Source organism: Convolutriloba macropyga, chromosome 12, assembly GCF_964194025.1.
Source record: "Convolutriloba macropyga chromosome 12, txConMacr16.3, whole genome shotgun sequence".
NCBI classification, from domain to species: domain Eukaryota; kingdom Metazoa; phylum Xenacoelomorpha; order Acoela; family Convolutidae; genus Convolutriloba; species Convolutriloba macropyga.
In genome coordinates, this window is record NC_134479.1 from 40,855,816 (window position 1) to 40,874,382 (window position 18,567).

Consider the following 18,567-nt stretch of genomic DNA (forward strand, 5'->3'; position numbering starts at 1 on the left):
GACCTATGTAGTCGAGTCCTGTCGTCGCAAAGACAAAGTGATGCTCACTTGGTAACCGCTCGCATGGTAGATCAGACATTTGAGGTTGCTGGATTTCCTGTATCATTCGCCGACAAGGAATGCATTGGCGGACTGTCTGCCTAACGACAGCTCGGCATTTCAAAATCCAATAGTATTGCATGAGGAGGCAGCGCGTTTGTTCAACTCCTGAGTGGGTGTTAGTAAGGTGAAAATTTTTGATGAGCAGCTTCACAATTGGGTTTAGACCATCCAGAATGATTGGGTGTCGGGCAGTCTCTAAAACCATTGCCTTGGACAACCGACCTTTGGCGCGGAGCTGATCATTATTGTCAACATACGGACAAAGGTCTTTCAAACGACTTGATGCTGAAATTTCCTTTTCCTTACGTAGAGCAGATATTTCCTCTGCAAAAATTTCAATCTGCGATACCTGGATCAGATACCTGTACGCAAAAGTATGATGAGAGAGAGCCAAATGTTTGCCTCGCTTCTTGCAAAGGTCGCGGAAAAAGAAGCAGTACGCAGTCACTCTTATCAACCGATTCCAGTTGCTAAAACGTGTAATATCTATTACACATCCTTCAGTTGACGGTTTAGGGGCTTCCATTGGCTGTATTGAGAATACCAGTGGGTTATGCTTCAAGAAATCTTGACAAGGCCACTCTTTTTCTTCGGAGCGGAGAAATGATGGTCCACTCAACCAACGAGAAGTTGCATTCATCTGTCGAACCTCATAGCCTCTTGAGCCGTCATCAGCGGGATTATCAGAAGAAGCGATGTAGCGCCAATTGAGAGATGAAGAGACGTCGAGAATCTTTGCTAGTCTATTGGCAACAAAAATTCGATGCCGCATTTCTGGAGTTCTCAACCAATGGAGTACAGTTGTACTATCGGACCAGAAAAAGTAATTTCCGATTTCCAAATCTTGCTGCTCTTTGATAAACTGAGCTAATTGCCGCTTGCAACTCTGCCGCTTGCAACTCCAGGTTTGGAATAGTTATCCTCTTGATCGGAGCTACTCGGGCTTTGCCCATCATGAACACTACATCAACTGTTTTATCAACGTACTCAGTTCTTAGATAAGACACTGCTGATAGAGCATACTCTGAAGCGTCTGTGAACGTGTGAAGAGCTGTTGACTGAATTTTCGTGTTTCTACGGAAGAGAGCACGTGGAATGCTGATATTCTGATAAGTTGGAAGTTCGTTTTTGAATTGGAGAAAATCTGGGAACTGCTGAACATCCAGAGGTGCGTCCCATTGTGGACCTTTATTCCAAATCGCTTGCAATATTTTCCTCACTCTGATTGTTAAAGGGGCTATAACGCCAAGGGGATCAAAAATTGAAGCGACGAACTTCAAAAGTTTCCTCTGTGTTGTGAATTGATCATTGGGGAACCTTTTGAAAAGCTTTTTATCAATGATGTACTCGTCCGTGCTCGCATTCCACGGTAAACCCAAAACTTTTTGAGATTGAGGTGATAGTAGATCAGGCTTCAAAAGATATTCGTTTGCGACGTTTTTCAAGAACTCGTCGGAATTAGAGTTCCACTTTGTGAGGTTGAAACCACCAAGTGAAAGACACTCTTTGGTGCTGTTCATAACGTTTACAGCACTTTCAACGTCTGCTGTCGAGATATATAGGTCATCCATGTAAACATTACGCTCAATGACGTGCAAAACTTGAGGAAATTGGTCCTGATTGTCACGTGCTGAACGACGAAGAGCGTAGGATGCTATGCATGGGGAAGATGTTGCGCCGAAGATATGACGTGTGTATTGATACTCTTCGATTTTGCCATTGTGATTCCAGAGAAACCGAAGAAACGCACGATCAGAGGGAGCAACTTTAATTTGCATAAACATTTGCTCAATGTCTGCTGAAAGTGCCACTTGTTGCTCGCGGAATCCTAATATGACTCCCACAAGATTACTCAACAAATTGGGTCCCTTCAAAAGGTTTGATTTCAAGGATTGACCTTGAAAAACACTGGATGCATTGGTGACTCTCCTGATTTTTCCGGGTTTGTTTTCATTTGAAACGGGATGATGAGGAAGATAAGAACATGCTGTTTCTTTGTCTGTAGCTGGATCAACTTTGACAACATAACCATTGTGAAGATCTTTCTGGAGCGTCTCCTCGTACTTACTTTGTAGATCTGGTTTTGTTGAGAGTTTTTTGTTTAATTGCTTTAACTGTTTTTCTGCTAGCCATCTGTTGTTTGGTAACTTGGCGTTTTCCTTCCAAAGAAGGCCTATTTCGTAGTGACCATCAGAGAAGTTTGTAGTCGACTCAAGGATTTGCAGAGCTTTTTCATCATTTTTAGACATAGCCCTTTTTGATGAAGCTATATGGTAGTTCTCAATTTTCATCCACTGTTGTACTTTTGTGAAAAGTTCATTGTATAGATGAGGATGAGAGTTGATTTGTGTTTTGAACACTGGATTCTGTTCGTCTGCTGTGACGCTAGTTTTACCTGCACATGTCCATCCTAGAGGAGTTTCTACAGCCCAGGGCGTGTTTTCTGGGCCTTTAATCACCTTACTGTAATGGATCAGTTCCAGATTGTCGATGCCGATGATTATTGAGACTTTATTTTCATCAACATTAGGGAACGAAATGTGATTGAGATGTTCAAATTTCTTGCAAAGCTTGTTCAGCTCATTAGTGTTAACAGGGTTCATATTCAAATCGGGTACTGCCAAGACTTCGTTTACAAGGACTGGTGTCTTATTAGATTGATAAGGTTTAATTTTTAAAGACACTGGAGAACAATCTATTTCTTTTGTTGTGTGGTAGCCACTAATAGGCATCTTGCCAAAAGTGTTCATATCAATAGCTAGAATCAGAGCTGCGGATTGGAGGAAGAGGCTCTGGCAACTTCCGTTTTCGAGATAAGCATATGTCTCAAACGTTTTCTCCCCGTTAGACAGTTGAACTGGTAAGAAAGCAACTTGACCTGTGCCATGCAGTTGAACCGATTTAACTGTTGAAGAGGGTCGGATTCCTTGATTTTTTGCAATGAAGTTTTCATGGAGCATTGTGTGGTGCTTTTTGCCGCAGTCTGCAGAGCGAAAAACATTTTTTGATGTGCATTGTTGTACATGGTGACTACCAAAACAGTTGAAACATAGTTTCAATTTTTTCACGTGTTCTCGTCTCTCGAGTGGAGACAGATCTTGGAAATGAGAACATTTGTATAAATACTGACAGCTACCGTTGTTTGGACAAACGACATCTTTCGCAGAGCTTGGTTGAAAGCTATTTGACGGGTTTGTGCGTTGATCTTGGTGTGATCTGTTGGACGGACGGTTGAATTGGGTTTGGAGATTCGATTGCTTCCAAAGCTGGTTAGAGGCCTTTGAATGAGTGCTTGGAGGTTGAGCTGATGCACAAGAGGTGGGTAAATCTCTACAAGCCTTCGCATAGATTAGAAGCCACTCCGAAAGCTCTCTCAGAGATGGTTGAAGTAAACTTCTTTCCAAAGCGTGCTTATTCCATTCCAAGCGGACTGGTGTTGGAAGCTTGTTTAAGGCTTGATTGACATTTGTAGTGGAATGTATGTCATGGTTGAATCCAAGTTGCTGAAATGTGTCCACAAGGGTTAAAAGGAAAGCAGAGAACTGCGTGTAACTGTCTGGGATTGTCAGGTTAGGGGGTCTAAAATGTGACAGTTTTTCGAGGAAGGCATTGACAATCCTGTTCGGATTACCAAAATGTTCTTCCAGACGTGCTAAAGCCGGTGCGTACAGACTGCCATTGCAGCCATAGCCGTCAACCAGTGCTTTTGCTTCTCCAATCAGGAGCGATTGCAGATGAATCATTTTTTTCTGCAGAGGACATTGGAGAACGATCAATTGTTGCTTGAAACACACTGAACCACTTTAACCAACTTAATGGATCTCCATCAAACTTTGTTGCCTGTAACTTCGGAACCGATTTCTGAAAACGATGTACTGTAAAGGATGGTTGCGAAGTTCTGATTGGCGGATTTAAAGAAGAAGTTTGAGCCGCCTGATGAGAAACATGGAATGAGGGAAATGCGCCGTCGATTTTTGCGGAAGTGGAATTGAAGCCACCAGAGGTAACTCCAGACAAGGCATTGTTGATGGTGCTGGTGTCTGATACGTCAGCAGATGTGGTGGTGAGTTGTTGCGACAAATTTGCCGGCGGCAAAATTGTGTTTGAATCTCCCATTAAGCTACTGGGTGCAGCATTGTTAAGGAAGGATTCACTGTAAGAACGGTATTCAGCGGGTGCTGAGAAAATGTTGGTCGTTAGGGATGCCTCAGTATGAGTTTGATAACTGCTGTTTTCAAAGGTTACCCTCGGGATGTTGTTTGTTTGGTTGCTTTGTGTTGCGGACACAAGTTCCTTTTTGTATTTTCGGTATGCGGAAGTAATCTTCCGTATCTTGAATTTGAGTTTGCTCAAATGGGAGCATAGAGTTTCTGCACCAGATGATGGTGCTTTGTCTAAAAGTTCTTGAATTGTAACTTCGTACTTCTCCTGAAGTTCCTTGATTTCAAGGAGAGTTTCTTCGACTGTTTCTGAGTCCTCGCCGCAGTCGATGCCGGATGTAATAAATTCGATGCACGACTCGATTTCACTTTCGTACATCAACTTTAAGTTGGTCAGACGTTTTAAATGGGGATCTTCAGAGACCTGCTCGTGACTTTCGGTGTTGTCGTCTGAGTATTGTGTCTGCGAATTTGAGGAGATCATTGTTTGGTTGTTACTTTCTGTGGATTTTCCAGTTCTAGTAAAAACCATTGATTTTGACCGGTCTAACAAAGACAGCTTCTTTCTTCGAAGCGCTACGTAATTTTTTTAGCAAGTCTGTTAGAAACTGCAAAACCTACCTGGTAAACCTACCTGAATACCTAAAAACCTACTAGATACCTACCTGAAACCTAACCAGAGACCAAATTGAAAACTACCTGAAAAAAAAACTAGCTGAATACCTAAAATCTACCAAATACCTACCTGGACCTACCTGCAACCTAACTGAAACCTACTCAATAACCTACCGGATACCACTGAAACCTACCTTATACCACCAGAGGAACCTACCTGAAAACCTAACCGATTACTTTAAAAAAAACCCTACCTGGATATGCCTACCTGAAACCTACCTGCAACCTACCTGATGTGTATTCAATAACCTACCAGATACCACTTAAACCTACCTGATAACACCAGAGAAAGCTACCTGAACAACCGAAACCTACCTGAATACCCTACCAATGCCGACTCTACATAGCATTTGGAAAAAATATATAGTTCAGAATAAGGTCGTTGTTTTTCCGGACATAAAAACAAAAAGAATGCTGTTTAAACATGTTTGGTGCGCTCGTGTGTGTTACGCTCGTTTCGTAAAATTGGGAACGGATATTAAAGCGCTCGGTCGGAATTACCGGAAAATGCAAGAAAATAAAATTGTTGAAACATCGAATTTTTGTCAGTAATTTTTGGTCATATCCGGAAAAAATTCTCAGGCTGCAAGAAAGGGGTGAATAATCAAACGGGCGAAAAAATAACAGGGAAAGATAAATAATATTGAAATAAGAAAGCCCAGTTAAATATTTGAAGCTCGTCTCGTGATGGAATGGGTGTTCTCCCGGGTGTTGGATGGGATGGGTATTTTTCTAAAATTTCCTTCTCTACCCTTTTTACGAGAAAAAAATTCTTCGAGAAGGAAATTTTAGTTCCTTTGTCTTTTTCGTTAGGCGTCAGAATGTCACATTGGCCGCCTTAAGTATACTCAGGAAATCATTTTGCTTATTGGAATTAATAATGATGATACAAGCGTTTAAGATAAATAAATCAGTTCTCAGTTTTTTAGTTTTTTGTGTGTTGAAATTCGACTGCTTTTCTTTGCTTCCTTTTGTTTTTTCACTTCTTCTCTTAACCATTGAAGGTCTGTTTTGGGCAAAGATCCATAATAGTGCATAGATGTTCTCTAATTAATTGGGCATCAATGATGTATTGATGACATCTTTTTATTTCCTTAAAATTGCAACATACAGCATTGCAATTCAGTTGTGTTTGAAATCGGCAGTGATCAAATAATTGTGGTGTCACATTCTTAAATAAAGAAAAAAAATCGGGTTGGATTCTTGCCTTGTTTGTGCGAAATTTTTTATTAGATTTGGAATCAACTGCTAAACCAAAGGCCCAGGTACATTGGCGGTATTTTGATGTTCGGTTTATTGTTTCTAAACCTTAAGCCTTGATTGAAGGTCTGTTTTTCATAGTATAAATACTCAGCGGACTGGTGTTGGAAGCTTGTTTAAGGCTTGATTGACATTTGTAGTGGAATGTATGTCATGGTTGAATCCAAGTTGCTGAAATGTGTCCACAAGGGTTAATCCTAATATGACTCCCACAAGATTACTCAACAAATCGGGTCCCTTCAAAAGGTTTGATTTCAAGGATTGACCTTGAAAAACACTGGATGCATTGGTGACTCTCCTGATTTTTCCGGGTTTGTTTTCATTTGAAACGGGATGATGAGGAAGATAAGAACATGCTGTTTCTTTGTCTGTAGCTGGATCAACTTTGACAACATAACCATTGTGAAGATCTTTCTGGAGCGTCTCCTCGTACTTACTTTGTAGATCTGGTTTTGTTGAGAGTTTTTTGTTTAATTGCTTTAACTGTTTTTCTGCTAGCCATCTGTTGTTTGGTAACTTGGCGTTTTCCTTCCAAAGAAGGCCTATTTCGTAGTGACCATCAGAGAAGTTTGTAGTCGACTCAAGGATTTGCAGAGCTTTTTCATCATTTTTAGACATAGCCCTTTTTGATGAAGCTATATGGTAGTTCTCAATTTTCATCCACTGTTGTACTTTTGTGAAAAGTTCATTGTATAGATGAGGATGAGAGTTGATTTGTGTTTTGAACACTGGATTCTGTTCGTCTGCTGTGACGCTAGTTTTACCTGCACATGTCCATCCTAGAGGAGTTTCTACAGCCCAGGGCGTGTTTTCTGGGCTTTTAATCACCTTACTGTAATGGATCAGTTCCAGATTGTCGATGCCGATGATTATTGAGACTTTATTTTCATCAACATTAGGGAACGAAATGTGATTGAGATGTTCAAATTTCTTGCAAAGCTTGTTCAGCTCATTAGTGTTAACAGGGTTCATATTCAAATCGGGTACTGCCAAGACTTCGTTTACAAGGACTGGTGTCTTATTAGATTGATAAGGTTTAATTTTTAAAGACACTGGAGAACAATCTATTTCTTTTGTTGTGTGGTAGCCACTAATAGGCATCTTGCCAAAAGTGTTCATATCAATACCTAGAATCAGAGCTGCGGATTGGAGGAAGAGGCTCTGGCAACTTCCGTTTTCGAGATAAGCATATGTCTCAAACGTTTTCTCCCCGTTAGACAGTTGAACTGGTAAGAAAGCAACTTGACCTGTGCCATGCAGTTGAACCGATTTAACTGTTGAAGAGGGTCGGATTCCTTGATTTTTTGCAATGAAGTTTTCATGGAGCATTGTGTGGTGCTTTTTGCCGCAGTCTGCAGAGCGAAAAACATTTTTTGATGTGCATTGTTGTACATGGTGACTACCAAAACAGTTGAAACATAGTTTCAATTTTTTCACGTGTTCTCGTCTCTCGAGTGGAGACAGATCTTGGAAATGAGAACATTTGTATAAATACTGACAGCTACCGTTGTTTGGACAAACGACATCTTTCGCAGAGCTTGGTTGAAAGCTATTTGACGGGTTTGTGCGTTGATCTTGGTGTGATCTGTTGGACGGACGGTTGAATTGGGTTTGGAGATTCGATTGCTTCCAAAGCTGGTTAGAGGCCTTTGAATGAGTGCTTGGAGGTTGAGCTGATGCACAAGAGGTGGGTAAATCTCTACAAGCCTTCGCATAGATTAGAAGCCACTCCGAAAGCTCTCTCAGAGATGGTTGAAGTAAACTTCTTTCCAAAGCGTGCTTATTCCATTCCAAGCGGACTGGTGTTGGAAACTTGTTTAAGGCTTGATTGACATTTGTAGTGGAATGTATGTCATGGTTGAATCCAAGTTGCTGAAATGTGTCCACAAGGGTTAAAAGGAAAGCAGAGAACTGCGTGTAACTGTCTGGGATTGTCAGGTTAGGGGGTCTAAAATGTGACAGTTTTTCGAGGAAGGCATTGACAATCCTGTTCGGATTACCAAAATGTTCTTCCAGACGTGCTAAAGCGGGTGCGTACAGACTGCCATTGCAGCCATAGCCGCCAACCAGTGCTTTTGCTTCTCCAATCAGGAGCGATTGCAGATGAATCATTTTTTTCTGCAGAGGACATTGGAGAACGATCAATTGTTGCTTGAAACACACTGAACCACTTTAACCAACTTAATGGATCTCCATCAAACTTTGTTGCCTGTAACTTCGGAACCGATTTCTGAAAACAAGAAGACATTGAGGTAGGAGTCTGAGGCACAATACCAACTGTTGGAAGTGTAAAGGATGGTTGCGAAGTTCTGATTGGCGGATTTAAAGAAGAAGTTTGAGCCGCCTGATGAGAAACATGGAATGAGGGAAATGCGCCGTCGATTTTTGCGGAAGTGGAATTGAAGCCACCAGAGGTAACTCCAGACAAGGCATTGTTGATGGTGCTGGTGTCTGATACGTCAGCAGATGTGGTGGTGAGTTGTTGCGACAAATTTGCCGGCGGCAAAATTGTGTTTGAATCTCCCATTAAGCTACTGGGTGCAGCATTGTTAAGGAAGGATTCACTGTAAGAACGGTATTCAGCGGGTGCTGAGAAAATGTTGGTCGTTAGGGATGCCTCAGTATGAGTTTGATAACTGCTGTTTTCAAAGGTTACCCTCGGGATGTTATTTGTTTGGTTGCTTTGTGTTGCGGACACAAGTTCCTTTTTGTATTTTCGGTATGCGGAAGTAATCTTCCGTATCTTGAATTTGAGTTTGCTCAAATGGGAGCATAGAGTTTCTGCATCAGATGATGGTGCTTTGTCTAAAAGTTCTTGAATTGTAACTTCGTACTTCTCCTGAAGTTCCTTGATTTCAAGGAGAGTTTCTTCGACTGTTTCTGAGTCCTCGCCGCAGTCGATGCCGGATGTAATAAATTCGATGCACGACTCGATTTCACTTTCGTACATCAACTTTAAGTTGGTCAGACGTTTTAAATGGGGATCTTCAGAGACCTGCTCGTGACTTTCGGTGTTGTCGTCTGAGTATTGTGTCTGCGAATTTGAGGAGATCATTGTTTGGTTGTTACTTTCTGTGGATTTTCCAGTTCTAGTAAAAACCATTGATTTTGACCGGTCTAACAAAGACAGCTTCTTTCTTCGAAGCGCTACGAAATTTTTTCAGCAAGTCTGTTAGAAACTGCAAAACCTACCTGGTAAACCTACCTGAATACCTAAAAACCTACTAGATACCTACCTGAAACCTAACCAGAGACCAAATTGAAAACTACCTGAAAAAAAACTAGCTGAATACCTAAAATCTACCAAATACCTACCTGGACCTACCTGCAACCTAACTGAAACCTACTCAATAACCTACCGGATACCACTGAAACCTACCTTATACCACCAGAGGAACCTACCTGAAAACCTAACCGATTACTTTAAAAAAAACCCTACCTGGATATGCCTACCTGAAACCTACCTGCAACCTACCTGATGTGTATTCAATAACCTACCAGATACCACTTAAACCTACCTGATAACACCAGAGAAAGCTACCTGAACAACCGAAACCTACCTGAATACCCTACCAATGCCGACTCTACATAGCATTTGGAAAAAATATATAGTTCAGAATAAGGTCGTTGTTTTTCCGGACATAAAAACAAAAAGAATGCTGTTTAAACATGTTTGGTGCGCTCGTGTGTGTTACGCTCGTTTCGTAAAATTGGGAACGGATATTAAAGCGCTCGGTCGGAATTACCGGAAAATGCAAGAAAATAAAATTGTTGAAACATCGAATTTTTGTCAGTAATTTTTGGTCATATCCGGAAAAAATTCTCAGGCTGCAAGAAAGGGGTGAATAATCAAACGGGCGAAAAAATAACAGGGAAAGATAAATAATATTGAAATAAGAAAGCCCAGTTAAATATTTGAAGCTCGTCTCGTGATGGAATGGGTGTTCTCCCGGGTGTTGGATGGGATGGGTATTTTTCTAAAATTTCCTTCTCTACCCTTTTTACGAGAAAAAAATTCTTCGAGAAGGAAATTTTAGTTCCTTTGTCTTTTTCGTATGGCGTCAGAATGTCACATTGGCCGCCTTAAGTATACTCAGGAAATCATTTTGCTTATTGGAATTAATAATGATGATACAAGCGTTTAAGATAAATAAATCAGTTCTCAGTTTTTTAGTTTTTTGTGTGTTGAAATTCGACTGCTTTTCTTTGCTTCCTTTTGTTTTTTCACTTCTTCTCTTAACCATTGAAGGTCTGTTTTGGGCAAAGATCCATAATAGTGCATAGATGTTCTCTAATTAATTGGGCATCAATGATGTATTGATGATATCTTTTTATTTCCTTAAAATTGCAACATACAGCATTGCAATTCAGTTGTGTTTGAAATCGGCAGTGATCAAATAATTGTGGTGTCACATTCTTAAATAAAGAAAAAAAATCGGGTTGGATTCTTGCCTTGTTTGTGCGAAATTTTTTATTAGATTTGGAATCAACTGCTAAACCAAAGGCCCAGGTACATTGGCGGTATTTTGATGTTCGGTTTATTGTTTCTAAACCTTAAGCCTTGATTGAAGGTGTTGTTTTTCATAGTATAAATACTCAGAGAGATTAACCCGGGTCGAGTCCGAATGGTTATCTTGTAAGAACTTGCAAGTTTCTGGCAGAAACTTACAAGGCGATGCATCGCCTTGCAAGTTTTTCTTCCAAAAACTTGCAAGTTCTTACAAGATAACCATTCGACTTGCAAGTTCTTACAAGTTAACCATTCGACTTACAAGGCTCTTACAAGTTAACCATTCGACTTACAAGGCTCTTTCAAGTTAACCATTTGACTTACAAGGCTCTTACAAGATAACCCTTCATCTTGCGAATGTTTGTCTTGTAAGAACTCGCAAGTTTCTGGCAGAAACTTACAAGGCGATGCATCGCCTTGCAAGTTTTTCTGCCAGAAACTTGCAAGTTCTTACAAGATAACCATTCTGCATATGCTGTAAAAAAACTGTAAAACGTCGCAAGATATGAATGTACACATATTCTGCGCATCGACAAAAGAACAAAAAATCATCAAAATTATTAATCTAAAGCATCAGAAAAGGTGTTCTTCATCTTCTTTTTTTTTTCATTTCCTTTTTCAATTTTCTTGATTTTTTTTTTCAAATTTTTTGATTTTCTTGGGTTTTTCTCTCTGTTTTCTTGGGTTGAATGAAGATGGGTTGCCGATGGGTTGCCAATGGGCTGACGATGGGTTGCCAATGGGCTGACGATGGGTTGCCAATGGGTTGTCGAAGTCCTGGCTATAACAAAGAGAAATTTTTCATACGCACACACACACCACACATGTGCACACACACACATGCACACACATACACGCACACACACACGCACACACGCACACACACACACACACGCACACACACACGCACACACACACACACACACACACACACGCACACACACAGACATGAAACGAAACAAAATTCAACGATGAAAGTACAAAGAAAAAGATTCAAGTGATAATTTTTAATTATTTTTTCATAAAATGGCAGAGAACAATAACAAATTTTTTATTATTATTTTAACCACGCGCAAAGGTTCTTAATATGGACCAACATACTCTTCTCAACTTCTTCTCAATAAAAATTAATCAAGTCAGAAACTTTGAACAGTCAAAATTTTTGGGAATTTTTGTCTCTAGTGCAGCTTAAGAGGAGTCCTTTTTCGTCAAATGAACATAAATTCAAGAAACTTTGATATAACTGCCAATAATTGTTTATAAAATTAATCAAAATTTCGGTTTTCAGAGTGTTTTTCAGTTTGGACTGAAACTTACAAGTTAACCATTCGACTTGCAAGTTCTTACAAGTTAACCATTCGACTTGCAAGTTCTTACAAGATGACCATTCACTTGCAAGTTCTTACAAGTTAACCATTTTTTGCAAGAAACTTGCAAGTTCTTACAAGATAACCATTCGGACTCGACCCGGGAAGGTTCGGAGTTCAATAATACAAATTCCAAAATGTATTTAAAATAAATCTGTTCGATATTATTGAAAAGTATTCATAGGCCCTATACAAAGTTTTTTGTGCATAAAATTAGATTATTTTTGTTAACATCAAACTTAAATGAAAAATTACCCTTCTTTCATTAACGTGAAATAGTTGGCGCAGGTTTTTTTTAATTTTAGTTCTTCTTACATAAAAAAGCGGAAATTTTTTTTGAACACAACGAAAGGTCATGAGTGTCTTGCTTGTAAAAACAACTTAGAACTTACATGTCAAAATGATATTCAAAAAAGTTTTTAACGAGACCACAAGAGTTGCATAATATACCAGCTTATATTGATTACGCCGCCGAGGTATACCCAAATCGTCAGGGGCAAATTTTGTATCTGTTGTTCGTTTTTCCTATGTCAATAAATTGAAAATGCAACAATAATGCAAAAAATAGATAGAAAAACGGGCAAAATTGAAGGAGATTGCGCAACCCGTGATAGCAAAAGTGTCCAAATTTTGTCCACGAATTTGAGATACAAGCTGTGTATCCTATTTTTCCCGCGCGACGTATCACGAATCTGATCGGCTTGAGTATAATTTTTCGAACGTAAAGTAGCTCTATTTCGCACTGATTTTATCTAATTTTCGCGCTGACTGTATACCTAATCCGCAATTAAGCCTAATTTAAGGCGCGTTTTTTTAATTGATAGCAATTAAGAGATTAAAAGCGGCTTACAGGTTAATAATATAAAATATAGGGCTTAAATTTATCAAAACCTACATTATCTACCTTTTTAGGGATTTTATCAAAAAATTTGACAAATTAATTGATTTCTGAAACATATCTGTTTCTTTCAGGGTAATGAAAAATTAAAATAACATTAGCTGGTATTCTTGATCCAATATTCTGAAAAATTCTTAAATTTCAACTTTTTGTATTCTCTAATTTTGAATTGGCTATTTCATTAAAAATTTAGAATTTAGGGAATATTTTCTGTCTAAAAAACGAAGGTTTGCACTAGCAACCTAATAATTCCTTTTATTTGTCCATATCAAGAGACGGTTGGACGGAGAGAAATTTCGCTAAAAAATCACAGGTGAACTGATTACTGTTTTTTGCTAATATTAATATTTTGTTTTGCTAAATCTGATTGAATGAGTGATTTGATTTTGCATTCAGCACATGAATTTCTATGTTGAAATTGTTTAATATTTGTGCGTCTATTTACAGTTTTACAGTTGTCAAGCACTTTTTCTGAAAAACCCTCAATTCTGCGTCGGTTTTGGATGTCAATTATTTTTTTTTGAAAAACTCGTTCTTTGCTCGACCGCTTTTTGCGTCTTTTCAAAGGATGACTGGGGTCGATAAGTTTTTTAATCATCTTTTTATTGCTTCTATTTACAGGTTTACAGATGTCTATAATTTCTTTGCAACTAATTACACGTTTTCAGGGGTCAAATAATTTCCTGTGTGAAACGCTCCATTCTGCTCTCTCTCCCCCCTCTCTCTATAAATGAGTCTCGAAAATATTAATTTCAGAAGCAGAAAAGTGGTGTATAATACTTATAAAATGACTTCAACTAAAAAAACATTTAAAACAAAAATCAGAATAAATATATTTTGTAGCGTCGTGAATTAACATCATTAAGTCATTTTAAAACCCTCAAATTCATTTTGCTTGCTCAATTAATGAAGCGCTAATTTATTTTTGCGTGCTCAAAAGCGCGCATTTAATTAGGACCAATTGCGAATTAGAGATAAATTTATTGCGAAAAATAGATGCCTAAAAAAGCGAAAACGTGCTACAAGACGTGTCCCCTATTTTACTATTTTGAAGTATCTCAATTTTGCAAACACGGCGTAAGCTCTTTTGAGAAAAATAAGGTAGAAAGCTTGTCTCCTAATTTCGTCATTTTATGTATCTGTTTTTCGCGCGATTTCTACTAACGCTGAATTTTTGGTGTATACCTGTGCGTCGCAATGCAAGCTCGACTCAACTTACTCCAAACTTATTTTTATGTCTGCGAAGTACTCAAACTGAGACGAATTGTAAATCATTGTTTAATCCTTATAATTCAGTTAGTTCTGAGTTCTTAGCCCGGAACATTATTTTAGTAGTTTTAAAATATAGTTTTTGCCTGGAAAAATACTGGGCAGTGTAATTTCTCACTTTTCGTTGTTCCCGGTCATTTGAATAAAGCGCATCCTTTTCAGGCATAACAGTTCAAAGTCTCAATCAATCCGTCAAATTAAAAAAAGTTTGCTTGCGTGAAAAAACTTTTTCTGACCAACAACGATGCAACCATTTTTTTAATGCGACTAAGCTTACAGTCTTAAAAGGGTCGTTCAGGTCGCGCTGTCTGGATCCTACCGGAGTTTGTTTGTTTGGTGTGGCCGATACCCAAATTTTGGTCTATTCGCTATGGCCTCTCCCTCACCTTCGGTCTGTTTGTCCTGTATCACTATGTCCGCAACCTACGTCAATCTGACCAATATGCTTTTCTGGTTCAAGTACATTATCTTGTGTTTCAAAAGTTGGGCTGTGTAGACATGAGTCATTGACTATTAGAGCTTGAAAATGACCTGTACAGCTCATTTCACAACCTAATTTCTGTTAATTAATTATGCAGCAGACGGAAATACAGAATAAGTGTTCTCCACCAATCAGAAACTGAGATGACTCTATTCTCTTTTATATAGCGCATGCACACTTAACATCAGTCAATCTAGTAAATAATAACCGCAAATTATATGTGTAAATCTCTCTTGACCCCAGCGTTAAATACATTGTTCACCGTAAAAATCAAAGCTTGTGTTTACTGTTTTACTGAGTCGGTTAGTCTTAGAGAAATAGGTATTTTGCAATTGATTCATGTATAATATATTACTCAAAAACAAATCAAGGCCTTCATACAAAACCCTGCAGTATTTTTCAAAAAACTAATAAATATATGAAAGAGAACATGTTAACATTGAACAAAATAAAATCGAAATAATTCTTTTTTCTAAAAAAGATCAGCTGCCTCTTCTGAGGAGTTTCATTAAAATGAAAGTATCATAAAACTGAAAGTCTGTTGTAATTATTTGGGCGTAATGATTGACAATAAACTGAAGCTTGACTTAGAACTAAACAAAATGTTGATGAAAATGGCGACTGCTATTAGATCAATTTACTTGTTGAGACATCTAATACCGTTAAAAGCAAGAATTGCCACATTTTAATTTCAGTGTAATTTTTTTTCCACTCTCTACCAGCCTCATCTATTCTGAGAATAAACAGACAAATAAATTGGGTTATAAAGGTTCACCATGTGCGTAAAAAATTTGACAGCGCAAGCGATCTTCTAACAAGAGATAAAATTTTACCTGCATAGCTTTTCATTAATTAAATTCTCTTTTTTAGTTTTTTGATTGATTTAAGCATTAGAAGAAAAATAGTCAAATATACAAAAAATTGTCGTTCAAAATATTGGGAAATTATGAGATGAGAGAAAATTTCCGAACTGTCCAGTTTTTTCCAAAAAATAACTGTCAATCTACATGGAGTGACCGATCAATACTCAGAAATTTCTTGAGAAAGTGGAACAACTTGCTAATAGAAATCCGGAACGAAAAAACAAAAAAGGAAACAAGTTTAAGGAGAAATTAACTAGAGAAATGAGCAAATTACATGAACGTGTTCCAATAGATAGACAAGTACAAGATTCTAAAAATTATTTTTACTAGTATTTTAAGTACCAAATTTTTCATATGTTTTAAAGTGATTGTTAAATGTATATGTTTTACAAAACTTTTGTTATGGTTACAAATTTTTCAATTTTTATTTTACTGATTAAAAAGATAAAATTAAGTCTACTTCGCACGCAGAAATAAGTAGCCCTAACTCTTTATACTTTGGGGCTGTAAAAGAGCCCACCTTGTGAATTATTTTACCTTTATTGAACGACGCATCGTAAAAGTTTGAATGATCTGCTTCAGATATAACAAAACCATGTCATTCACTATGGATTCTACTTATGGTGACTTAATGTGGCTAGAATATGGAGGGCTGTTTACCAATTTTTTGCTGAACAACTTGACTCAACTTCCTCAAAGCGAAGAAGAACAAATGACGGGAATGTTGTTGTTAATGAAAAATGGCGCAAATGAAGGAAATATTGCCCCGGTTGCTTTGCTCATAATGGTTAGTTCACAATAAAAAAATTTAGGTAAATTTACCATAACTTGCCCTAATTTTCAGGTAATTTTCTGGCTTGGTTAAGACAAAAATAAGGGAATTTTTGAGGCATTGTTCAGGTAATTAATTGAGGTATATTTAAGACAAGTACAGTAAATTTTTAAGGTAGTGAGGCCTTACCTTTTCAGGTAAAGTTCAGGTGAAGCTAGGGTTAGTTAAGGTAAGTTAAGGAAAGGCAAATCTACTTTAATAGTTGAGGTGAGTTAGGATGTTTTTTAAGGTAACCTAGTGATGAGCGGATTCAAATCTTGCAAAAATCTTGAAAGATGATCCAAAACTTGCAAGATTCTTGCAAGAATCTTACAAGATATCAAAGAAGGCAAAAAATAAATTGGGGTACAAATGATTTCCGAAGCATCTTTGAAGCAAATTATTGTTTATTAAACAAATTACGAAACTGAGTTCAATGAAAAAATTTTAACCCCGGATTCAAAATCTAGCAAGCACCTTGCAAGAATCTTGCAAGTTTCTGAATTTTGGGAAATTTTTTTGTGAATTTTTTTTGCAGCTGTGTGGCTGAAGTGACTGATATGTTAATTCTAGATCAACAGAATTGAACCTAAATGACTTTTTGTTCGAAAACACCTTTTGAATGTGAAATCTTGAAAGAACCTTGCAATTTTCTTTCAAGATTCTGAATTCAAATACAACTTTCCGACAAACAACTAGAGACTTCTTGAGGCAACCAAATCGGCCTTTTTTAAAATAAACTACCTAATAAAAGACGAAAACAAACATTTTCAAAAATTCTCTTGTTTTGTTTTCAACGACTTATTTATAGAGAAACAAACAGTTGGAATTTTTTTGTTAATGATCCTATCGGTAATTTAGCATCTTTTTGTAGTAGTAAAAATCATTTCAATTAAAGTTAGGTCTTATTATCTTCCTAATGAGATTTAAGTGAGCCTATTTGATGCCTTCAGCTGATAGCTATTGGTGTCAATGTCCTTGAAATTATTTCATTCGAAAACTTTTGATTTGTTTTTGAAGTTTCATTTTTATTCTTGATTCAGTTGATTTAGAATTCAGGCTCGTCCAAGAAGGTCAACCTCAAATTTCTGGTATGTCAAACATTAACTTCATTTTTTTTATGCTAAGTAATTTTTTTATTAAAAACAAAGAGAAAACAGCAGTCGGAGCTTTTTTGCTAAAATTTTGCAAACTACAACAACAAACTAATTGTACAAAGTGATATACTTTCGTCCAACCACTCCTTGGGACATAACATAGCAAGGAAAAAACAGTTCCAAATGGCGGTGTATCGCAGTTTTGGTGCTTTTATTACTTCTTGGTAAAGTGTATTGTTCATTAGCAACTGATGACGAAGTGCAGAACATCTTTTGTAACGTATACAAGCTAATCCGGCTCAAAAATGTTGTGAGACATTGCAGTCCCCCTAATAACATCTATGTTTATATTCGACTGCAGATCCCAGGTCCGGAATGAAAAAGGAGGTAATAACCACAAAATTCATACTGGAGAATCTCAAAATTGTCGGTTTTTAACTTGATTTGAAACAATTTTCCGACAACCTGTTAGCTATTTCTTATTTATAGTGATCTTTGTTTTTTGTTGTCTTATATTTTGGAAAACTGTGTAACTGCGTGTTTTTAGCATACTATATCAGTATTCCTATAGTTTATTTCTGTAACTCCTACCTGCCGGTCCAGAGTCCGGAATAAGAAATGAGGGAATAATCACAAATTTCACAGTGGAAAACCTCAAAAGAGTCTGTTTTTTCTTGATTTGAGATCTTTTTCGATAATTGCTATCTATTCTAAATTTACTTATTCCTTTTATCTGGTTTTTGTCGTTTTGTTTGTTTTAGAAAAATGTGCAATTGCGGCTTTTTTTCCCGTATTATATCAGTACTCCTATGGTTGATTTCAGTAACTCCGCCACTGTCGGTCTCAAGCTCGGAATGAAAAGGGAGGGAAGAAACCTCAAAAAATCATACTGGAAAAATCTCAAAAAAGTCAGGTTTTAGCTTGACTTCAGAAGGTTTTCCGACAGTTGATTAAACTATTTCACATCAACCAACAGCAAAAAAGCAGCCAGGTTACCAGGACAAAAAGGTAAATGTAAATACAAAAATCTTGCAGATGGATTCAAAATCTTGCAAGAATCTCGCAAGATGGATG

At 37.6% G+C, this 18,567-nt stretch overlaps 2 protein-coding genes across 2 annotated transcripts in view; both read right to left on the bottom strand.

The window, feature by feature from the left end:
• The window catches only part of LOC142350815 (acetyl-CoA acetyltransferase B, mitochondrial-like), a 406,383-nt gene that overhangs the window by 382,930 nt on the left and 4,886 nt on the right, over window positions 1–18,567 (bottom strand). The window lies entirely within an intron of this gene.
• Window positions 909–4,746, bottom strand: LOC142350498 (uncharacterized). The gene is made up of 2 exons (XM_075402349.1): window positions 3,979–4,746; window positions 909–3,884 (listed from the first exon to the last, which is right to left on the bottom strand). Exons 1-2 carry the CDS (start codon window positions 4,744–4,746, stop codon window positions 909–911), a joined length of 3,744 nt encoding a protein of 1,247 aa, XP_075258464.1.